The sequence below is a fragment of the Mytilus edulis genome, chromosome 4 (genome assembly GCF_963676685.1).
Source record: "Mytilus edulis chromosome 4, xbMytEdul2.2, whole genome shotgun sequence".
Taxonomy (NCBI): Eukaryota; Metazoa; Mollusca; class Bivalvia; order Mytilida; family Mytilidae; genus Mytilus; species Mytilus edulis.
In genome coordinates this window covers 73859532-73885684 of record NC_092347.1, presented here as the reverse complement: position 1 = coordinate 73885684, position 26153 = coordinate 73859532, and the positions used below count along the sequence as shown (strand labels likewise).

General features: G+C 32.4%; 1 protein-coding gene across 1 annotated transcript; it reads right to left on the bottom strand.

Moving 5' to 3' along the window:
• Positions 1-1407: 1407 nt before the first annotated feature.
• LOC139520496 (uncharacterized) lies at positions 1408-17140 on the bottom strand. Its single transcript, XM_071313163.1, has 14 exons — positions 16933-17140; positions 12329-12527; positions 11587-11655; positions 10652-10711; positions 9432-9475; positions 8766-8862; positions 7962-8070; positions 6201-6311; positions 5441-5539; positions 4600-4726; positions 3807-3945; positions 3268-3303; positions 2475-2517; positions 1408-1546 (listed from the first exon to the last, which is right to left on the bottom strand). The coding sequence occupies exons 1-14, from the start codon at positions 16963-16965 to the stop codon at positions 1498-1500; spliced, it is 1215 nt and encodes a 404-aa protein (XP_071169264.1). The 5' UTR covers positions 16966-17140; the 3' UTR covers positions 1408-1497.
• Positions 17141-26153: the final 9013 nt, after the last annotated feature.

Genomic DNA, 26153 nt, shown 5'->3' with positions numbered 1-26153 from the left:
GTGAAATGAAACAGGTACAATAGACATTGTAAAGTGCTTTTTATACAAATTTAGTGATGTCTTTATTATGGACTTCAACTTTTATGTACCAAGCTCCCCACTTTTGACTTCATCCAAACAGGGCGTTAGACAAGGGTCGTTTATACAACTCATTTTGCACATATTGTCTGAGATAATCTCCTGTAGATTCAGAGTTCATAAATAAGTAATAGAACTGGATAAAGGCATAGAAACACAAATATTGACACATGAAAACCTGTCAGATAGAAAGTCAGGATGCCATTTATGCATCAACATTGAAAAAGCTATAAAATGCCTATTTTGACAATATAAAGCCAAAATTGGTAAATTTTTCAGAAATTCTATAAAATAAAAGTTTAAATCCTATAGTTTCATGCTATTTGACAAATTAACAATATCAAATCATTTAGGTTAATTGCCAAAGTACAGATTCTATATTTACTGAATTCACCTCTTAGGTCCGAGACCACAATTATTTCGTAGTGCATTTCTTTTAGAACATAAATGAAAATTAAAAAAATCCCACCTAAGCTTTCTCAATGAAATTTTTACAGTGTAATGTACTACTTTTGGGACATATATCAAAATTATAGAAAACTTCATTGGCTCTAATTCAAAATAAGGACAATTTTATATTTAGGGCATCTTGAAATCTTTTGACAGCTTCCGAAGTGCTAATTTTTAACCTTTTTCAGCTGGACCAAATCACTACTTTCCTTTAAAATTCTGGACCCAAATTTTTTTACAGTGTAATTTCACCCCTCCCCCCCCTACTTGCAATTTGAGGCATAAAACATTTAGAAATAAATCTGGAAGGGGTATAAAAAATATTGGCAAGTAACGCACTGTAAACACTAGGGACTATATTTGTGGACAACAAAATCAAGGGACGACAATTGTGGTCTTGGACCAATAGATAAACAAGAAGAACGTCTTTGAAATATCCCAAAAGTGCACACATGTTGCAACTAATAACAGTTCAACTGGTGACAAAATATGAAGTTGTTGTGTTCAATAGTATTGGAGAAATAATGGACCAAAACATTTTTAATGTGTGAAAAATGAGATGGGATATGGATAATTGAACAAAAGACCCTGGTTTTTATAAAATATCTTTATCCTTGCTAAATTGGACATTGATCTTTGTCTCAATTTATATGAGCTTCAGTGGGTTAAATTAAGTACTCAATATTCAAACTTGTGAAAAATTGGCATACAGATCCTTCTTTTGTGTTCAAAGAAGATCTTTACATTAGTTTTAACTAACAAATAAATGCACCGCTTCATTTCATTCAAAACCTTGATTGCAAGTTGACATAGAAATTATATTTCACATCTATAGATAAGATTCTTTTTTAATCTGGAATAAAAACAGGAATAACAAAATGATATTGTGAGATTATATTATAAAATGTCCAGATAAAAATAATTATTATATATATATCACAGGTATGTTATGGTCATTTTTACATGTCTCTATACTCTTATTATACATTTCTTGTTCTTCGGACAGTAACAACAAGCCCTGAAAATAAAATAATATTGTTTTAATTACATTTTTTTTTAAATCTATAATTTATTCTTAAATCATAGAATATTCATACAAAACAAACATGACATATACATGTATCATGTCAAGTGTACTCATTTTTTTTTTTTTAAATGAATCAACTATGCCAATTATAAATACCTGGTATGAACTTTTTTTATACCAGAAACGCATTTTGTCTACATAAAACTCACCACGGATGCACAAATCAACCCATAAAACACTATTAAATGAATGGTTTATAACTAACTAATATATTGAAAGAGTAGTGTTTCTAAATTCTGTTTTGAAAAGTAAAAGAAAACTGAGTTTGATAGCAGTGAGAAGGAACTCAAAAATATAAAACAAAAACAAAATGTGTTATTTTCGGAGAATTTACGATCTGCATGCTGAATATATATGTTGAACAAATTCAACGAACAATCGGCATGTGTTCATTTATTAAATCAGAACCCTTACATTAAAGTCCCCCTCCCAAAATAAAAAAAACACTGAGGAGAGAATTTCAGAACTGAGGAAAATTGTAATGAAATGCTTCTACATGTATAAACGACTTGTATATCTGTCATTTTAATCCTTCCTGAGGGTATATACATTGATCCTTTAAAAACTGATATTTTGATGTGGAGTTTTATGATTATATTGTATAAGATTTTTTTTAGACAATGACAGGTACTTGGTCTGGATTGATTGGTTGATTGTTGCTTGGTTAATGTCCATTGACAGTCATTTCATGCATATTCATAATAAATGACATACTAAATACAAGATTTGCATGAAAACTATTCATAGAGGTTCATTACCCAACCCCACACAGTATCAGTTTTTGTATTCAACAGATCACACCTTTTGCTTATAGGATATATCCACAGGGGTCTTAAAATAGAAATCTAATAAAACTCACCATGATGGGTGAAAATTCATTATGTACGGTTGGATCACATGTCCTGAAAAATACAAAATGCATTGTATAGAACGGCAACATGTTTTTCCTGAAAAACATGAATTGAGGAAAAAAAATGGTTTCTCAAACTATTATCATTTACAGGGACACAGCTCTTGAACCATGGTTTTACCAATATTCCATATTAAACAATCATTGGTAATATCAACTTGAAGAATTTATTTTGGCAGTAAGCAAGTTCTTATCTTAATAATTTTGATTTTGTTGATTTTAGCATTTTCAAGGGACATAACTTTAATGATTTATAGCTTTTACTCATATATCAGATTAATTTTACAGGTGCAGACCTTACCATATGTATGGCAATCAAATGTGCCATGATAAGATATACCAATCGCCATTATTTTCATGAAATAATTGTAGAGAAAATTGTAGTATATCATAACATGTCCTTTTGAAGAATTTTTTTTAAAGTAACCAAAAGGTGCAAATTTGCCAAAGAAAAGATAATAAATTTATACATTTTTACCCAGTAATTGAAATCATCCTTATGCAAGTGCATATATGCATGTACATGTACTTTGATTGATATAGGAACATTCAAATGCAAAATATTAAAAAGATGAATTTTGGTCTGTTTTTATGACAACTCAGATATTGAACAATAACAAACAATGTATAGACATTTTTTCAACCATAAATAGATGTATTGATATTCATTTGACATAAGGTTGATTTCTACCTGATGCAGCTCATATATACATGTAGTTGAAAATACATTTGAATGTTTTACCTTTATGACAAACTTCCATGCAGCTTCTGCAAATCCCTGAAATAAACAAAACAAAAATCACACACAACAGATAAAGACAGATGCCTAATGAGGAAACTCGTAAACAAAATTTTACTAATTCCAATAAAAAAAAATAGTTACTTAATTTCTATATTTAGCATAAATTACAGTACCACACATTATGTCCTTCAAACATTAATTACTGGTACTGGTATGATGTTTTAATTTCACAATCTGTTTAGTAGTACAATAACTTTTATTATATTTGAGAAATCAATGATTTATTTTCATTAACTATATTTTCTCTCTTACTTTTTAAATGTAATTTGCCTTTTTGGTTTTTTTTTTCTTTCAAGTATAATTTTGTCATATTGTTCTTTATTAAACTACTTCAAATAAATTTGAAAATTGTAAAATTAAATTCCTGCGAAAAGGGAAAGAAAGGGCTTAACACAAAATAAAGTATCTGCTAAAATAAGTTGGTTTACAGTAATAAAACTTATGCAAACATCTAAGCCTCAAAAACTCAATATTCTTACATTTGAAATTACACGATTGGCATATGAAGTAATCCACTATCTGATCTTCTTCCTTTATGTACAGACCAGCAAAACATTTCTTTGGTAGATCACTTTCAAACTTTACTTCTCCAAATATCACTATTTCACTTCCTGGTGACTAAAATCAAATAGTAGGATAATTTCAACTCTAAGAGTAAAGCGAATCCAAACAAAATGTGCAGAATCACAGCAGAAACATTGATTTTCTTAAGTTGCATTAATCTGTATTTTAGCTTTATTTTGAACTATAGTGCTTTACCTTTTATATCAAGTAGTGGTACATTTTACCATTTCTTTTGTTTTGTATCATTGTGAATGTTGGTTGTTCAAAGGTCAACATTATCGATTCAAATCTGTTACAAAATTTGTTCTTTTTGTTGTACACCTTGTATACCAATTAAGTATATCCAAGGTGGATATTTTATTGTGACCAACTGAAAACAAATGCATTCCATTCACTTTTGTTTAAATAAAATTAAAAGTGCCAGTACTTATTAGTAGACATGTGACAAATCTGAAAAAGTTTAGGTATAATTTATTATAGTGATGGAAATAACATAAAACATTCCAAGACCCTTACTTTAATACACATTTATCAAACTTTCCCTTTATAATCAAATCATATGCAACAACTCAAACAAAATGCAAACATAATTTCACAAATTAAACTGTAAAATTATAAATAAACTGATAGTAAAAAAAACAGACCAACTATTTCATTTGTTAATAATATTAACAGTGGCAATAATAGATCAATAGTAGGCTTTCTTACCATGCTTTGATGTAAAACAGGCATTGATTGGCTGTCTAATACTGTGACATCAGGATAGGTAACACCATTCTGTAAGACTTCCTGAACTACTTTCTCTGTTTCATGCTGATTACATTTTGCAAATGGTCTGAAAAATGTCAATAATTACCATCTTAAATTCTTATTAATGTACCTTCTTTTAGAAGACAAAATTTATAAACATAATGTTATATCCAAATGTGAACATGCATATTTTTGACTATAATCATATTGTATGTTAATTAGCTCCTAAAATGTTACTTTTTATTGTATTTTTCTAACAATTCCTGTAGTGTATGTTCTTTAATGTACTTTCAAATGTTTGAGATTATTGAGAGGATTGAAGTCTGAAGAAGAAAACAGAAAGTAAATCCACATTTTCATGGAACTGTTCTAAGACAGGAACCTCTTCAGTGGTTCTCATTTGTTATATCTTAATGTGTGGTTCTATTTAGAGAATTTGGTTTGCATTTCAGATCTTTAATAGTCACATTTAAGTTATTCACTCCTTTTCTAGACTTTGGTCCAATTTAGAGTTTGACAAATGGTTAGAAACTTTTTATTATTGAAGGCTGTATGTTCACCTCTAGAAGTCTTTGGGTTTTTTTTGTACCTACAGAGTTGTAATGGCACTGTGGAATCCATGTCCACTTCCTATCAGGATTACTGGTGATGTTTCACTAACATTTTTACAACCTAACACAAAGGACAATCCCTAACCCAACCTCTGACATGTGTTGTTAGTCTGATACCGGGAAGCACCCAAAGTAAGAAAATAATAAAATATCAAATATCAATCTTCATTATAATATATAGATCTTACCCAAATAATATAAACTGAACATCATCTGGCCATTTGACTAGTTTGTCTTTGTTAGCAGACATGGCACCCTCTACTGCTCCTATCACTCGAGGCTTTGTCCTGAAAATTACAAAGATTAATGAAAATCAACTCTTACTATTGAAAATTTGTATTTTTTTGTTAAGCAAACTATGTTGAAAAATGTTTTTTTTTAAAGATCTTTAATACAATGTATTTATCAATTCTTATAACCTACTTAGAAACGTTTAACTTGTCTAAAACATTAAAGTTAACAACTTCTATCTCTAAATTTAAGCAAGATCTATGGTCAGATATAGGTTACTACTTATATTGTTTATTTGGATGAAGTAAGGGTGAGATCACACAGCCTTTTGTATATGTCAAATTTTATAAATCAATGTCATTGATGTAAAATTGTTTATGATCAATCTATATACAATCATTCTCCCAGATTTTTTTTTGGTATCGGTACTTTCAACAATAAGAGGCACTTTCTATCAATAAAAATGTCAATTCATGTCACCTGATGGTAGGAGGGGGTCCAAATAGTTGAATGTGGTTGAATTTTTTTAAAAGGAAACCTATTTTATAAATCGTTCCAATTTTTTTAATTTGCCTGTGTGAAATACTAAGCAGATGCAGAACAAAATGTTAAGCGAAACATTTTCAACCTCTACATTGAAACAAAAGCAATGTCAGATTCTATTATAATTAGTAGAAGCACATTTGTAAACTGTACCCATTCTATTCTAAACATTACCTATCTGTAGGTGCAAACACTACATCGGATATCTTCAGATCTTTAGGTAGTACGTTGATAGTTATTTTTACAGGTAATACTGATAGCTTAGGTATGTGTTCTGTTAAATGTCTGAAAGGTAATAAGAAAGTCTTTAATGTCATTTTTAAATTTCATAAGATTTCTATTCATATAAGTGATAATTTGTTTAAGCAATTGAAGCATGATTGTCCTTCTTTTTCAAGTGTCAATATCAAGATACTATACTTGTTGCAAAGAAACAGTTAAGCACTAAATGAATAAATAGGTGTCAACTCTAAAAAGCGACAGGAGCCTCAAATACTTTGTACGAATTTTGTGAATCAAATCTCCCATGCAGGAGTTATAATCTTTTGCTAATTAGAATAGTTAATCATGCATTTGCTTGATGTTCAGTGTGAGCCAAGGCTCAGTGTTGAAGGCCATACATTGATGTATAATTGTTTACTGTTTACACCATGTTATTTGGATGGAGAGTTGTTTCATTGGTAATCATACCACATCCTTTATATTTAAATTTAGAATGCAACAGAGCTGACTACCTGTACAATGATAAACACTTCGAGAGATTGTTAATTTAAACTTATTTTATCTTATTTTTTAACATTCCCAGAGAAAGAAAGGTCTGTTATCATCATCTCAGTACTGTTATGATTTATAACTATCTTCATATTTATTAAGGGTAGCTCTTAAAACTGAACCATAAATTGATCCCCTCAGCCTATGCAAATAAATCCTGTATTTCAAGACACAACATCAAAGTGATCTTTAAAATGAGGTTCCAAAAAAAATCTGATTCTGACATCTCACATGGTCTGGATTAATATTTTTAGGACAAATTGTTTAAGAGTTTTCAATTGGTAGAGTTATATTGTTTGTGGAGCAGACAAACAAAAAATAACAGATTCTGGTGCTCTTAATTTGAAGAAACATTCAAAATTCTTAATATTCATGGAGAAATACTTTGACCTATTATTAGTTTTGCACAATCTTGCTTGCAAACAGATTGAAATACTCATTCTGACCTTAATACTGAACACATTAATTTTTCGTTATCATTACATTTTGGTAGTTAAAAAATATAAATAAGTGACCACTGAGTTTGTTAGACAGGTAACCGCTGAAAAAAGGTTAATTATATAGAGAAAACGTTTGGGAGGGTCTGAAAATGACCATTAGAGTCAGTTGACAGCTGAAACAAGGTGGACAGATAAGGCAATTTTACTATATTACAATTAAAAGAGACCATAAGAATCTGATATAAAATTTCCATTTTTCAGCTCATCTGACAGCTCCTTGAAACAAGAATGTGTCCAAAGAACATGGATGCCCCATCCGCACTATCATTTTCTATGTTCAATGGACTGTGAAAAATGTGAAAAAATCTCTAATTTGCCATTATTTATAATTAAAAAGGTCATATCATAGGGAACATGTGTACTAAGTTTCAAGTAGATTGGACTTCTGACAACTTCATCAAAAATTACCTCAACCAAAAACTTTAATCTGAAGCTTGACAGACGGACGGAATAACGAACGAAAGGACGGACGCACAGACCAGAAAACATAATGCCCATAAATGGATCATAAAAATCAATTTGTAACACAAGTCGGACTGTCCACAACTTATCTTATCAAATACTAGTTACATGTATAATTATCATTTTAATTGGTTTTTTCAAGTAGATAGTGTTGAAGCTTTAATCAACAGTAGTTTTATAGTAGATTTTCTAGAACACATACTTGTCATAAGCCTGAGCAATAAGTTGAGAACATGACTCAAATTCCTTTTCCAATTCTGCCTTATGATTGGTAAAATTGTTGTCTATTTTTCCTTTTTCTTGATCTAAATCTGTAAAAAGTATTAAAAAAAATGGTTTTTCTCAAACTACACAAAATTGACCCTTCATTTCAAATATTTAATTTGAGCTATCTAGAACTAAAAGCAAAAATTTTAATAATGCCAATATAAAAATATTTATGACGAATAAAGCAAAATTTTTTCAAACGATTATAGAGGAACTAATTACAGAAATAAACAACTTATAATATTAAAAGAGTGAACTAGCAAAACCATAATTCAGGAATTTACCTAACACATGAGCAAATTATCATGTTCTTATGTCACAAGTTGAATATTTTTCTAAATTCTCGGAATAGTTATTCTTTTCTATTACATTGACTTTTAATGTGAATGAAATAGTTTAAAATGTAAAGAACTATAAATTTTCTACTTGTTTCCACTTTATTTTGAGGCAACATCACTGACAACATTTATTGTTGGAACACATCAAGGTAGCCAAAAAAACACAAGTAATAGTTAAATTTCGCCAGAGGGCTGTTCCATTAAAACATACATGGTACTCAGCGTCCAAGGTCCTTTAAAATGGGGTAACTATCTCTAGAGGCATATTGAAAGTTCAGTTACATTTCCACTTTGCAAAAACATAGACGACACCCAAATAGTTGAAATTTTGTAGTGCCTTCCCTGGGTCCCATGTGTGTTTTTATGGAACAGCCCTGAACTACTATACAATATCAAAATACCTGTCTGAAATAAACCCTGTGTTTTAAGTTCTTCCCTAGCCGATTGTGCTTCCTGTTCTAATTTCTTTAATCTTGTATGTAGTTGTTTCTTAAGTGTCTGAAAAATACAATTGTATCTTATAAGGCACAAATATAGAAACACTTTAATATGTAACTCACACAGTATTAAAATAATAATCTTGAGACTGAAAAGATCTGACCCTCTCATGATTATACTTATCATGCTAATGTAACTAAAGTATTATCAATATCTGAAGGTATAAAAAATATGTGTACGTAGGCCACCATGTAGCACTCTCCTTATCATACATGTATGTCCATGTTCTGTGAACCATGAAAACATAAAAATGAACATGTGTAGTGTGACAATGACTTGATATCAAACCTGTAACCTAAAGCCAAAACTTTAATCTGAGAATTTTCACATGATCACAAATCAATGAACTGATAATTCAGGGTCAAAACTGTATTTTGGCATATAATTTAAACAGGTCACGTCATAAATAACAATTGTTCTAAGTGTCAAGTTGATGTCATTATAACTTCATGGTTAACTAACTTGAGAAAAAATAATTTTGACATGGGACACCAACATTAACAGAAACAGACATACGCTTAAAATCTATCCAGTTTGGATATTTATTATCATTCAAAAGGAATTCTTACCTGAAGACATTTTTCATGTGCTCCTAAATTGTCCTTCAAATGATCTGAAATACATCAATATTTTTACAGATGGTGCCATAAAAATGCTGATATAAGAACATTTTTGACACAAGAGTAATTATAGTTGTTAATTTCCATGTCATTTGGTCTCTTGTGAAGAGTTGTTTCATTGGCAATCAAACCCCATCTTCTTTTTCATATTTTATTGTCAAAATGACAAAATGGACTCTGTTTTTTTATTTGATTTGATATATACATGTAACAGGTTTTGAAATCAAACAGGTTTTGAAATCAATCAGGTTTCAAAACCTGTTACATGTATATATCAAATAAAATAAAAGAACAGAGTTTCAATTAAATCAAGACATTTAAAGGGAAATAACTGAAGAAAAAAACACATTTTTTTATTGTTAATTTAAACTATTTATATATATCTTAGAAAATAAATGCTTCAGACCAAATGCAATGGGATTTTTTTATTATTGATATTTCCAAGGGACATAACTCCATAAATATATTTGATTTTAAATTCATTGGCAATCACACCACATCTCCATATTTTCATAATGAATCTAATAATGCATCCTCCTACTGTATAGCTCACATGAAGCTTGACAACACATTTCATGAAGCTCTGATTTGTAATTTCTGAGAATAATGCTACCAAAATTTCATATAAATTCATTATGAGTTGATCAACACAAGGCCTTGATGAGGGTGGAATCTGAACATGAACATGTCCACATGAAGTATAGAAAGTTATGCTTATGTGTGATAAAATTGAGAATAGAAATGGGGAATGTGCCAAAGAGACAACAACCCGACCATTGAAAAAAACAACAGCAGAAGGTCACCAAGAAAATTTTGTCATTTAGAAAATAAAGGCTTCAGACCAAATGCAATGGGATTTTTTATTATTGATATTTCCAAGGGACATAACTCCATAAATGTATTTATTTCTAAATTCATTGGCAATCACACCACATCTCCATATTGTCTCTTTGGCACATTCCCCATTTCCATTCTCAATTTTATCACACATAAGCATAACTTTCTATACTTCATGTGGACATGTTCATGTTCAGATTTCAACCTCATCAAGGCCTTGTGTTGATCAACTCATAATATATAAATTTTCAATAAAGGGAAAGTACTAATGCAATAGACATATTAAACTAGATTAACCCATTCCTTTTAGAACCAGGATACAAATTACTTACTTTTGAAAACAGCCTCAATAGGTGATAATTTTATATCTTCCATTTTTATACAATTTTCACCTGAAAAGAAAAAAAATCATTAATTCATATTGAATATGCATTGAACTAAGTTGGTGAGTCTTACAATGTTATTTATCAAATATAATGACAAAAAAATGTGCATCTGATTTGAATATTAATATGTGTTATCATGAAATTCTGCTTGAATAAAACAAAAACAAAAAATTCCAGACTTTCAAAAGAATCAGAAAAGCCTTCTTATTGTGATAATGAACTTTGTATAGTATTATTGAGTGTCTACCCTCATCTATGTCTTTGAGTTTCAAACCAAAAGTACTTGATATCATCAGATTAGATTTTTCCCTGTATTGAACATGGTCTCATTGAGAACATCTTAAACATCATGAGGCCACACAATCCAACATAAAAAAGCCATAAAAATTGATTATCTAGTGGCTCAGCAGAACTATAATTGAAGTAAGTAGATAAAAGTTGGAGAACTGAAACGAACAATTAAGCAATCATTCCATTTGTAAAGGGTCATAACTCTAGAGCAGTAAAAGTGATGCCACCAACATTCAAACTTGATCTGTATTTAGTGGTAATAAGCATTGTGTATAAGTTTCATGACAATTGGTTGAGGCAAACTAAAGTTAGAGAACGGAAAGCAACTTTGGGATGTACGGACAAGTGTAAAATTTAATGCCCCCTCCCCTAAGACGGGGGGGATTAAAATAAATAGGAATTGTTAATTGTGTTCTAATGAAACACCAAAAACTGGCTAAATTTCATTTAAAAAACAGTCATAAATTGGAACTAGAATGTGTATAAATAAAGGCACATTTCTGAACATTTCCTTGTTATTTTTTGAAGGATAGCCTCAAGTTATCTATGGCAACAATATTATCCAGGAGAACATGTAAACGATAAATTACCTGAACTGGAGTAAATGAGTGATTCAAAATAAGTTTCTTCAGATTTCTCTTTTTCTTTAAGTATAGCTCCTAAAAGTAGAGAAATGATTGACATTTTAATCTTCTATGTTCATGATGTTCAAATATATATGTAATCTTTATCAGTAATTCTTTGAATTTTAGGAAAGGAAAAATCTTTGACAATTAAATATTACAAAACAATTACAGTACATGTATGTCTCAAAGTAAAGAAAACATTTATAAAATTGAAACACAAAAATCTGATTATTAAAACTTTTTCAAGAGTTGTTTCATATGTAATGGTATTGAACATGTAACTTTTTAAATAATTGACTCATGACTTTAACAATTTGTACAGCAGAGTTATGAAATAAAAACGGAATAGGTGAAGGTGCATCGGAAATGGTCAGTTAGGGTTTGTTAAATTACAGAAAACTGAATCAGACCACTAAATTTTTTTTCGAAAAAATAACATTATCATGTGTACTTGCACTTTATCTGTTGTCTTGAGGTTAATGGTTGATTGGTTATTTCTTAATGCAGCATCAATGCAAAAGGCTTTATCATGTTTATCAAATTTAGGCAGTAATGAATATTTAACATTTTTTTCCTGGTTAATAAAGGTACATGTACTATAATGTGCTAGGTAGCATTTTTGCTAACAAATAAGAAATTAACAATGTCTTAATAAAAAGCTTGTTAATTTTTTTTAGAATGGAAATTTTAGATAGTCATCACTTACCAATAAGACTATCATACTGGTGGTCTTTAATGAGCTGCTCTTTGTCGAGTTGTGTGTTACAGCACGGACATTTGTGCCTACGATCCACCCATTCTTGTATACACTTTACACAATATCTGTGGCCACATTTTGTCATGTGTGTCTCTTTCATTGAACACATACATATTGAGCAAATAAAATAGTCACTGATGGAACGCATCTGTAAATTGAAGAAATTCAATGTTAGTAAACAATATACACAACACTTTTTAAAGTTAATAAATATCCTATTCTAATTATTAAGATAACAATTTGCACATTTAGCTAAGGTAAGACAAACTTTTAAGGAGAACTTCTTTAGTGTGTGCATCCTTGAGGTTGTCAATGGAATTTGGTTTGAAATTTCAGATTGGTACTTTGCAATTGAAGATTGGATACAACAAGGACGCATATTAGTGTTAGTTATACATTGTACATCCTTAGATACAACTACGTATACCAATCTGAAATTTCAAGAAGTTCATTGACAACCTGAAGGATGCACACACTACGTATCCAATCTTTTCAGTTGTTTTGCAAAGAATCCGGGTCCGTTCGCCCTGATTTATGTTTGCCCTCTAATTGTTGTCTAGTCGCATTATTTAAAGTATTTGTTAAAGTTTGTTGAAAAATACTGGAGTACAATGTATTTATCTTTATTGATATTTGTTAACAAAATAATTGTATTCAGTCAATCACGCATGTATACAGTATGACTAGTTTGAGAGTATAAATAAATTAACTTGTAAATCCGTTTCATTATTTACAGTTTGTACATCATTGTTTTTATTAATTTCAAGCTGAAATTCAGAATATTTTATCCAAAAAAAAAAAAACGTTTGTTTTTATTATTAATCCATCAAAAGACAAATATCACAATCAGTGATCAGAATTATTTTGTCATTGAACAATTAATTATCCTAAACAAGCCATAAACTTTTAAATATTTCAATGTTTCCATAAACTTCAAGAATAGACATGATACATATATACCATAGAAATATCTGAATAAGTTTATTCAACTTCAATGCCCTGAATATTAATATTTTTATAGTAGGGCAAACGGACTCTATGGGCGGACGAACTCGGAGCGAACGGACCTAGGGCGAACATGTTATTAGGGCGAACGGTCCCGATACCTTTTGCAAAGTATTAGTATTTGAATCTTTGTCAATGTTTGTTGAATTGAAGTTTATATCTTTGATTTTGTTGATTGGTAAATCCTGTTTTAGCCTACATGTAGTTTAGAACACAGTCGCTTGAATTTTAGTATATAACAGTATTTTTATAAAAAAAAATTCATACATATATCACTAAAATTCAAGCGACTGTGTTTAGAATTAAAGGGAAACTTCGCAAAAAATTCAAAAATTGATATTATGTTTATTCTGTATAAAAATGCTCAAATTCATAGGTATTAAAGTTTTATTCTGCTAGATAAGAGATCACCATCGATTTTAAATTTAGTGCATCAATTCTCTCCGGTCGGCCATTTTGTCACCTTGTCCGATTTGCAGTCGCGATATGTCTAAGGACCAGAACTACAGTAACCCGATGTAGTCGTAATTGCGTGTCGATATCTCGTCAATCGTACGGTTGTTTTATCCGACTAGTTAACTTGATACGGAAAATTTTCTTTTTTTTTTTAATAACCATGATCTGTTATTAAGACTGATAATGTAGGAATTAGTGAAAAGGTCAAAATTTCAAATCATAAATAAGTCTTTCGTGAAACTTGAATTGTTTTCGGCAATCTAATTAGTTCATAATTCTTTTATGTAATAAACTTTATTCAAATAAATTAGGATCTTCGCTCCACTGATCACTGACCCGCATGGCTAAAGGTATTACTCCCAAAGGTATTGTAGGGGGTGTGAGGTGACACGTCCAGGTATTCAAGCGATTTCCTGTCGAGTTTGCAAATTCATGCATCGTTTCACTTCTTAGTGTATTGATAAGTGTACACGGCCGATAACTTATAACTTTCCATTTTGAACTATTAGGTGTATAATATACATCTCTATCTTGCGTGTCCGAAAATGATATAATATATAGTCATTACTAAACATATACGCTTGTTTATGAATAACATTTCTGGTTAAAAGAAAATTATTTATAAAAATATAAATAATACCAAAAAAAAAAACCAGATCTGATGAAATAAAAAAAAAATCCAAGAGTAAATTTGGTAAAATGTAATATATACTCGTTGTCAATGGTGAAGGACAGATTGGAACATACCAGAAATATATTGATTTAAAAAAAGGTACGCACTAGTCGACCATTCGTATATACGCCTGGATTATAAGTTACGGAACTATAGCGCAAATTAAAATATATACATTTATACATAGAACATAAGATAGAATAATATATTTTGCGTAAATTGGGGTAAAAGTTTTGTAAAATGAAAAGTCCACGTATGCCAACAGTAAGTAATCATCAAATGTCGATAGATTATTGTATACCAAACGAAGAAGGAGAAGAAGAAGAGATTTAAACACAGGTCGATATATAACTTTATTTGGCTCATCGAAGTTATGGACATTTATAATTCAATTAGATTGTTCTCCAAAAAAGGAAGAAATTCGTCTTCGTTACAATTGGTCCAAAATGCATACGCCACTGGAAGTACACTTATACCGAGGGATGTGAATATTTTCCCGGAAAAACTATAGAGTATCAAAGTTTCAAATCAATTTCGGGATTTATTTTTTCTCTAGATATTCAATGACAGCAATTTAAAGAAACTCATACCTGTCAACTCACCCGTTTTTTGCGGGTGACACCCGTTATTTTCACCTCTCACCCGGGAGTTTTTCTTTACCCGGCGGTCAAACTGCTTGTCCGCTTTAGTGGTATTCTTGCCAGTTGAAACAGACTTATAATTACATTAAAAAATAGGGAAGGATGACATTAAATTCGTTGTCTTTTTTATACATCGTTGGTCAAATAGCTAAAGTATTATATATAGTTACGGTGTGAGACGAAGAGTATTTTAAGAAGGACATATTCCCGATTATGTATAAATTTTGTTGATGTTTTTCACAAATGAAAAGCATATCTGTTCGTAATTTGTCGATTCCATTCCAATTAGATCCTTTAATTTCCTGTCAATTTTTTTAAACATTTTTCTTTTTAAATATCTGAAGTCTTCATGTGTTGTCAGATTTAAAATATTTTGATGAGCACATTAATTTCTAAATAGGTAATTAAAGATCACTTTGGATGGACTAAAATATATAATTGCAATTGTTAATGATCTGTTTGAAATATTTAAGGCTGCCGATCCTTATTTGAAATAGTACAATTTTTAGTTCATAAACTCGTGTTTAGAAGGCTATTTTTATTTATAAATTCTTCAATTAAAATAATTCAGTGTTTTATCGTTACTAAAGTAATCAAAAGTCATAATTCATTAAAAAGTGATCTTATGCAAAATATAAAAAATATACAACAGCTATCCAGTTATTGTGCGATCTTATTATTCCCGTTAATTAATTTTTTTTTATTTTTTTTACATTCATGTGTCTGAAATTTTGTCGGAGTCCCGTTTACAATTATGTTGTTCACACCTGAATGCCAGTGAACCGTGACGCCTAGATTTCACTGAATGAGGATCAAAGGATTAGAATTACATAATGCTAATCTTTTAATTACCTTGAGTTAACCTACGCATTCAACATTCTTTAGGTGTCACAAAACAATACACATTTTATTTCCACCGTACAAGCAAGTGAAAATGTTTGCTGTAATGAAGCAAAAACGTCAGAATACAAACATGTATTTTTAATACACTATTGATCATGTCAATTTCATATGTTTGTTTAAAGTATTTGTACAAAACAAATCATAAAAATGTTCTTTGTATGAATTAATTTTATTATTAAAATTCGTTTTAAAATATCCACACGATCTAATTTTAAAAGTTGCATGGCTATCACTTATTTTTCGTTGGTTAATAGCTACACCAAAAGTCGTCGATGCGCTTTAAATCGCGTAATTAGATTGTTAACGAACAAGACTTAAATGAGATATTTTCACTCCCGGCATGCATCAAAGACTTAAACTACGTCACATAAGTCAGGAAGCTTCAAGAAATAAAATTAATAATTCCCAATTTTCTTCTTTATTAGATTTTATATCAAAATAAAACTTGGTGAATATGTTTTTTATGGTATTATGAACATAATAAGATGATAAGTGAAAAATCGCGAATTATCCCTTTAATAATTAAACAATCTATATAGCAAAAGTAAATCACATTCAGATCGAAAAGAACATTTGAGCATATGAATTTGAGAATAGATCCAAGCCATAAGACATCATTGCAATCTTGCACTACTCTGTTACTCGACTATAATGAGACTTGTGAGCTAGGTTTACACTTTACAACACAAATCTGCATTTATCTGTTTATTGGATTTGGAATGGGTTACTGTAAATCTACATTGACCTGCATGCGATTTTGACACCCAGAATTAACAGCCCATGTTTGTTAAGCCTCAATGATTTAACAGTTTAAAACTTATTTTAAAATGTTAAATCTAAAATTAACAAAATATCATATGAAGTATAATACTAACGGATATCGTAACAGGTAAATCTGTATCATCCATTTTTTATCTTTCAATTGTGTCCTTCAACGGATTTTTATAGTATGGAAAATTCTTGGTCCTAGTGTCCTATTTATAGATGTAAGATTTATAAAAAGTCATTAGTCAAAAATGACCTGAAATGACATATTTCGCCAAAATACAGGGTGACGTCCCTTGCTTAGAAAAACCCAAGAACATGACACCGTTCCCGCAAACATAACGCATTCCCGGTATTAACAGTTCCATTAATGGGGGATCTAAATGTAAAATTATAGAACTCTTTAATACTTTGCAAAAGTGTTGTGTATAGCATTCTTTTGAAAAGAATGTAAAAAAAATACTCACAGATTATTTTCTCAAGCTGATTTTTCAAAGGGACATTTCTGAGGGGGGCAAGGGAAGTGGGCAAGGGGTTAACTGTTATGCTGTTATGGGGCAATTTAATTCTTTGTTATCTGTTATTTTGAAAATATATTTGCTGTTAGCTGTTATTGTCTTATTCTTTGTTAGCTGTTATTGGGCTTTTAGTTTTTTTGTTATCTGTTATTGTGATAATGTATTTGCTGTTACCTGTTATTGAAAATTGGAATGTTAGCATTTTTTTTTGACAGTCAATATTCGGTATAAATTGAAGATCATTGGCCATTGGGGTCTACCACTACTAATATGTTTGTCCCGTATTCAGAGAAGCAGGGGCGGATGCAGGAATTTTCGAAAGGGGGGGTGCTAACCCAGGGCAAAAAGGGGGGTGCAGGGGGGTGCAAAACATATGTCCCGATACAAATGCATTGATCGGCAAAAATAAAGGGGGGGTGCGCACCCCCGGAACCCCCCCCCCCCCCTGGATCCGCCACTGAGAAGGATTCCATTAACATATATTCATCACAGAAGTGAGGTCCAGGACAATTCAAGTATATCTCATAATGATTATCCTTTGTAATAAATTCCATTTTTTTTATGAATGTGTATTTAGAATTATCTTAATTTTTTGTATGAGAACAAGGTTCCTTGTTTTCCGTACGAACATATTAAATTAAAACAATTCTTAATATTACAAAAAGGGAAACATATGGCCAGGAATGTCTGACAAGGATCTCAATTAAGGACTAGGTCCTAACAACCACTTAACCTTTTATATAATATGGTACATAGACTCAGCTCTGTAATTCTTTTCAAAGCAGAACCAAATGCATTGTACAATGAAAGTTCCAACCATGCACTTGGGTCCGAAGCTGCACATAACTCATTACAAACAAAGATTTATTTCGTTTCAAGCCATTGTTTCCCTACTAAACTATGTATTCTACTTACCAATACACTTGGTACAATCAAAAACCTCAGCTGATAAAAAATTGTTCAAATAAGGCCTTTTAAAATAGTGGAATAAATTGCTTTTAGAGTGTCAAAATTCGTTCGAAGTACTTGATAAATTGCATGCTTATAATTGGTGCTTTTGATTTTTCTACCCTATATACCACTTTGCCTCATAGTTTTATTAAGAAAAATTCACACACCTCATTAAATGGTCATTTAGAAAAAGTCAGAATATTCCAACTTTTTTAGGTCACTTTTTTTATTAGCAACAAAGGAAGCTTCAGTCAATATATATAAACAATACACCAACGTTTTATGAGAACTGCTGAAAACATTTTTGTGTTAATGTCTGAAAACTGGAAAATCACCCCTTTTTAATTAATAAAACCCGTTAACTCGGAAACGTAAAATCTAAAATTTATAAAAATTGAAAGTTTAACTTACCTCATGTTAATAGATATAAACAATTCACCAAAATTCCTTGCTTTGTGAAAGCATTTTTGAGATATTATTAGAAAACTGAAAAAAAACCACCAATTTTATTGAATAAAAACCCATTACCCAGAAACTTAAAATCTAAAATTTATAAAAAAAAAAAAAAGGGAGCTCACGTCAATAGATATAAACAATTTCCCAAAGTTTAATGCAAATGGTTAAAGAGTTTTTGAGTTAATGTCCGACATGTTGACAACAGACGGACAACAGTATACCATAATACGTTCCGTAAACATGGTAAACGAGCGTATAAAAAATATTATAATATATTGAGTAGTAATTTAAACACATTCTAGATACATAAATTAATACTAAAAACATAGTCATAAAAAATGGAATGCATTACAAAGGATTATATCCGTAATAAGAAATACTGATTTGTCAAAGACCGAATTATTTTAATATTTCATTTACTGTTATCTGTTTTTGTCCATTTTAATTCCTTGTTATCTGTTATGAGCCAAATCAATTTGCTGTTTTGCTGTTATTGGGACCCCCTTGCCCCCCTCATTTCTGAGGTGTCAAATTCATCTGAACCAATTTAACCTTTTTCTGTGACACCTTCATAGAAAAAAATTGAAATAGCATTTCAAGACGTCATAATTATTTTTACTATTATTAATATATTTGATTTATAACATACTAAAACGGAAATCCAAACTACAAAAAACTCTAAAATAAACAACTATAATTCCATTGACGCTATAATATTGCAACACGTCGAGAGTATGTTTGCCTAGAGGCATCATCAAATTTAACCAATTGAATCAATTCAGAGGTTTAAGACTTCGGTTGCTCTCAAAACGTTGGACTTATTTTCCAGCACCTCTCTCCAGTTGCCACTGATGTCATATACTGGCCCTGCAACGTACACATTCAGTTTCAGAACCATTGAGATGTCCTCCGAAGACTGTCGACGGTCATATAACTTGATATAAACATAAATATAGATACATAACGTCCATGTGCAATTACATTTTTTCTAGATCTGTTTGATATATATTGCAAAAAGTATGTTGATCGTCTGCGCAAGTCTGACAGGCTGAAAGCCCCAAATAAAAAAAATATCATCCATTGAGAAAATTGATGACCTGTGCTCATATAAACATGCCTTTATATCACCCATTTTCCGCATTTCCTTTCAAAAGATTATGAAATATTTAACTTTACCTGTGTAAATTGATACCTAAATGTGACAAGGCTTTTTAATCTTCGGTTATTTCTAAACCTGCCGATGGACTGCATCTCTCTCAGTCTGTTTGGTCCGGCAAAACAGAGAACCTTCTCATGAATGCCGCTAATGTTTAGGCACTGCAGAACATTTTTTAGCTGCAGTTGCTCCAGTACTCAAAGTCTCTTCTCTTCCACCAGACGTCAAGCCTTTTCTCTTACAGGTGGACAAGGCTTTGGTTGCCTCTCAATTGTTGATTATGGGTTCTATAGCCAACTTCACTTTATTGAAAAGAGCTGAAATTTTGAATATATCAAAGGTTTCGGATAATCTTAAGGATGCTTTAATGATGTCTCCTTTAGATGACAATATTTTCAGGTTGCCAATTAATGAGGTACATAAGCATCTCAGTCAAACCCCAGCTCCAGTGAAGGTGAATGTATCTCTTTCTGGAAATAATTCTAAACGAGGTAGTTATTCTTCCGTTGGAGGCTTATCTAATATTTCTCAAGAGTAGAGGAGTGGGGACTAATGATGAGGTAATAAAGGTGGTCATTAGAAGGCTTCAATCCATGCCAAGAAATCCTAGCTTAAAATTCCGGTGGACCTCCTACGGCACCCATTAGTAGATACAGATTTAATTTCATTCAACAAATTAATTTATGACCTTTATGTACCTCTCGCTAAGAACACGGCCATATACCAAATGGTCAATATTAATCATCCAAGTAATTTGCACTATGGGATATTTGCAGAATTTCAACGGAGGCAATTTCTTGGCATTCCTAGGTCTATACCTAACAGTTTTAAGAGAGGCGACAAGAGGGCCAATCCCTCTCCCTAGGAAGTTGTCCCTTGTACCTTTCTGTCAGAACCCAAACAAAGATCTACTACAATACTCCTCTTTCTCCAGCAGGGGGAGGTTACATATGTAACTCAACCCCCCCCCCCCCCCCCCAAAAAAAAAAAAAATTGGACAAGCATTACCTCATAGTTGGGTTCTGTCAGTAAATCGAGGGGGATTGATTCTTCAATTCAGAGAACAACCTTCTCTTTCTTCTGTTCCTATCCCACTGTCTAATACTAAAGATCAACTGAAGTTTTCTCTCCTGCCAACCGAAATAGATTTTTTAGACAAAAAAGGCAGTGGAAAAAGTCCTTGGATCTTCAATAGATCCATTTTCAATTCTTGTCTCTAAATTCGACTTCCTTGTTTCGAAGAAGACAGGAGGAATGAGACCAGTCATCGATTTGTCTATCCTCAATTCTTACATGATTATTCCCCACTTCAAAATTGAGACCAATCAATCAATCAGAGCTTCTATTCATCCCGGTCTGTGGACAACATCACTGGACGCTGATTTTCATGTTCCAGTTTGCCTAATTCCTTCTGTTTGTTTAAAACAAAGGGGTTAACCATTCAGAGCTGCTCACCCTTTTAGTCTGTCAACTGGACCACTAGCCTTTACCAAACTCATGCAGGTAGCCATAAACTCACCTTCATTCACATTCTATTCAGATTCATTCTTATTTGAACGATTCACTGATCAAAAAACTGTCCATCGAGAAACTCTATCTCAATACCGATGTCTTCAGATTGCTCCTCTCTCTAGGGTTTCTGATCTCTTGAAAAAAGTAAGACCTGATTCCGTCTCAGGACTTTATTATCCTAGGCGAACATTACTTTACTCATCAGGGCATAGTTCTCCCCCCCCCCCCCCCCAAAAAAAAATAGTTACCCAGGATTCGGAATTTCAAGTACCAATCATTTATCAGGAACTGTATCCTCAATTGGTTTGATGAACTTCTCAAGCAAACGTTTGAGAGGCCAACTTCTGTCCTCTCCAGTTCCGAACTAGACTCTGTTCACTTCAGTTGGAGAGCTTATCTGGAAGGTAATTCAGTTTCGGGATGGTTAACTCCAGATCTTTTGAAGGAATAAATCAACATACTAGATATGAAGGAAGTTCTTCTGGCACTGTCTCATTTTCATTCCCGAATGCAGAACAAATCTCTGGTTCTAGCATCAGAACAGCACAGCGTTGGCTTACTTCCGGAACCAAGGAGGAAACCCATTGTAACGATCGGTTTCTTTTAGCAAGAGAAATCCTTCTTCTTTGCAATCACCTTCATCTACAGATTGTCGTTCGTCATGTCCCAGGGAAACTGGTGTTGGCAGATAGTCTGTCCAGGACACTTACCCAAGTCAATGCAGAGTGGGAACTTCTCGAATCAGTAATTTAGGCAATAACACTTCAGTGGGGGTCTCCTCGTGGAGACCTGTTTGCAACAAGCCTCAATTACAAAGTTCAAGTGCTCATGTCTCCTGTACCAGATCCGAAAGCCTACGTAGTAGACTGCATGATTGTTCCTTGGAACGGAATATTTGCTTTCGCTTCCCTCCGTTCAGATTTCTGTCTGAACTTCTTCGGGAGATCTCCATGCAGACCAAGGGTTGATCATTCTTATTGCTCTAGCTTGACCCAAACAAGCCTTATTTCCAGATCTTCCCAATCTGTCTTGTGTTCGTCCACTAGTTATACCAGTACGACACAACCTTCTATCCAAATTTAAGGGCAATATTCTTAATCCCAATCATGAGAAGCTACATATGTTTGCGTGGCTTCTCTCAGGGATAGCATCAAGGATAGAGGTGTTTCTGAATGCGCAGTCAGACATATCTCCCGAGCAGTTAGAGATTCCACTAACACCGTCTATTATGCAAAGTGAACAAACTTCAGTGGATGGTGTATTAAGAAGGAAATTGATCCTTTCCAAATATCTGTACAACAACTAGCAGACTTTCTGATCCATCTTTTTGAAGAGAAAGAATTAGTCCCTTCAACTATTAAGAGGGTGTCCATGGAAAAACCAGGCAGTGGATGGCACATGACATATTTTGTTTTCAATTTTTTTTCATCTATTTCATATCACAAATTCATTCTTTCTGAAAGTCAAATTTTGTTTTTTTATTAACTGCAACAAATAAAGAGAAAAAATACATAGAAAGCACTGAAAATTCATTGAGAAGGGGAGATAACTCTTCATTTTGTACAAAATTTTGTTGCTTCGTTAGTGAACTTTAAAATCATTTTCTGAGCCATCCACTGTTGATTCAAAAATATCTTTGACATATATATCCTTTGTATGTTATAAACATTGCATTGGAACCAAATATTCAGTTGGAAAAAAATATGTTGTGCCACCCATATCATAGGATTTGCCTGATATTTACTTGGACAGCCTCTTAAAAGTTTATAGATCATTTATTTCTAGGACGATTCAACCTTCTAAAGGTCCAGACTTTGGTAATAATGAATTCATCTCCTTTAAGCTCAGAATTTTACTCTTGAACGCACTAGAGAGAGAGTTTAAATCCCGTCTTGGAATTGGAGTGTAGTTTCATCAGTTTAAAAAACCCACTCTTTTGAACCTGCTAAAAAGGTTGAAATCAAGTGTTTTATCACATAAGTGTTGCCTTAGCCTCTGGTAGAAGAAGAAGTTAAATTCATGCATTTTCCACTGCTGATTACTGCCTTCATTTTAATAGGGATAGGTCATCTGTTACTCTGTCAACGGTTCCAGCTTTTTTTTTAGCAAAAAAATCAATTCCAGACAGAGGTTAAGAACCGAAAGTAATTCCAGCCCTACCTGATGAATCAAGTGCTAAAGTACCCTTTCCTATCCGAGTCTCACTTTTATATCTCCAGAGAATACTGAGTCTTCGAACTTCCTCAAAATCCATCTTATTTATTCCTATTAACAAAAGAAAACAAGATATGTCTGCTAAGCCATTTAACCTGGATCTGTAAAACTATTTAATTAGCTTACAATTCTTCTAATGAAGAACTTCTGAATAGTATGCACGTTAAATCCTATGATTTTAGAGCTAATTCTACCTCATGGGCCCTTATCTTTCTATAGAGGAAGTTTTAATTGCAGAGTTTATTTTTGCTGAATTTCCTGAAATCATTTCCTGATTAATTTTAAAGAGAAATAGTAAAACAGAGTTAAAGCTGAAATTCGAGATAATTATTGTTGTCAGTCAGTTTGACGCTTTTTCCTTATTTTTAATTATTGTTGTTAGTAAAGCTGAGTTGTTTTATTTTTTGGTCAGAAAAGTTTAAAGTAATAGTTGTCGTTTTAGTTTCCGCTGAATAATCGAGTATAATTCTTGGGTATATATATTTTCGAGGTTCAAGTTGTCTATATTATTGTCTGTATTATAATTGAATGTGTCTTATGTCCATATTTCTTTGTTCCTAATCTGAGCTTTTCCCGTTTTGCCCGTTTTAGCTACAATAGATTCCAGAGAAGTATTTTGCTTAATCACTATTATTTCTATATAGGCATAGGCAGCTGGAGCAGACAGAGGTTTTAAATATTATTATAATTGTTAATATTGTTTACATCTGATTGTTATTGCCAATATTATTTATTACTAAATTAAAAGAGTTATAAATTTTATATTTGCATTACATTTTTATGAGTTCGTTTGGGTTATTCCGTAGTCGTTAAGAGATAGGATTTACAAAGACCCCTCTCCCAAATCTATATTTGTCAAACGAATTACGAAAACAAACTAAAACAAGATATCATCTGCTGACAGTATCCTAGACAATAGTTCCAGTGTATAACAGCTATCCAGTTATATTAAACTACATTAACCAGCTGACATGCAGTGTAGCTGTATCTAAAAAAAATCTGTAATATTTACAGACAGAAAATACACACTACACCCCTCCCCCGGCCCGTTACATTTCTTGCAGCGGTGGGATAGTTTCAATAGAAAAGAAGCTATCTTAACGGACCCGACACTAAGTATAACTGATCATGGCAGAACAAAATAATACACTGGACTGGACAGGACAGGCACAGATAAATCTGACCACTTGCTAACTCCAGAAGCAGAATTAATGCCAGAAGGACGTGCCCAGGGATCAAGACTACCCACATCTGTACAGCATGATTTTATTGACGCTACCCCAGAAGTACAGGTGCGGGTGAAAATGAGAGATGAAAGACAAGTTAGGGCAATATTCGACCAAACAAAAATGCAGATAATTTAATTTTAATGGAGGAAACTAATGGCGGGGCGGCTTCAGGAGATGGAACCGCCGCTGGTGCAGTGACTCGCGAGTGCACTGTCAATCAGCAGGTATCCCATGGAAGGGGAGATAAATTTTCAGCTTATTTTGCTGACTCATCCGTACAAGAACGTTTTGGTGATCAGCGTTTTTCCCATCAGCGTGAAAATTTCTCGAGTCCAGTTTTCACTAAGGGCCAAGTCCCTATGGACGTAGAGGGTGCACGTTTTTTGCAGGGTATCTCCCATGGTCCCCAATGGACCAATGCATGCAATTCGGAGGCAGGCGGGTTAATCCATGGAAGGTCCGCACTGGTACGGAAGATCCTATAGAGTGCAATTGCCATACACGGGAGTCTTCCAGGATAGTATCAGGGTACGAGGACATACTTGGTTATCGCGATAATCAAGGGTTTTGCCAGGGTTCTAATGTAACAAATAATGAAAATAATTTAAGGACACATCCTTTGACTAATTTTGCTCATAACAGTAATAGTGCGTATGCAGGGGGTAATAAGAAAGCAGCGGCAACTTACGATGGTTTGGGTAGTTGGCAAGACTACATTGTACATTTTGAAATGATCGCTGAAATTAATGGATGGGACGAAAATACAAAAGCTTTACAGTTGGCTACATGCCTCAGAGGGTCGGCACAAGCTATTTTGAGTGATTTGAGGCCAGATTTAAGACGAAGCTACGCACATTTAGGTGCAGCACTCACCTCACGGTTTCAACCGAGCAATCAAGCAGAATTGTATAGAGCTCTAATGAAGGGTAAAAGTAGAAATAAAGATCAGTCATTGCCCGAACTTGCCCAAGACATTAAGAGAGTAACTAGGTTAGCTTATCCAACTACTCCGATAGAAGTATAAAAGAGAACAGTTAGCCAGAGACTGTTTTATAGATTCTTTGAATGACGCTGATTTAGAATGAGCAATATTTCAGGGTAAGCCAAATTCTATAGACGACAGTGTAAGAATGGGCCTAGAATTTGAAGCGTTTAATTCGGGACATAGGAGGAAATTTAATAGCCGAGCTGCATTACGAATGCAGTCAAGTATATCAGACGATGAAGAGGGTCATGAAAAACACATGAATAGTATTATTGACAGATTAGCAAAAATTGAAAATAAGCAGTCCCAA

What these genes read in the sequence shown, in the direction of transcription:
- LOC139520496 (XM_071313163.1), bottom strand. Translation starts at nt 16,965, where the DNA reads ATGGATGATACAGATTTACCTGTTACGATATCC. An exon ending in TATTGAGGCTGTTTTCAAAA is followed by an intron (nt 9,476 to 10,651) that starts GTAAGTAATTTG and finishes GATGTATTTCAG; the next exon opens with ATCATTTGAAGGACAATTTA. An exon ending in CCAATCGTGTAATTTCAAAT is followed by an intron (nt 3,304 to 3,806) that starts GTAAGAATATTG and finishes TGTTTATTTCAG; the next exon opens with GGATTTGCAGAAGCTGCATG.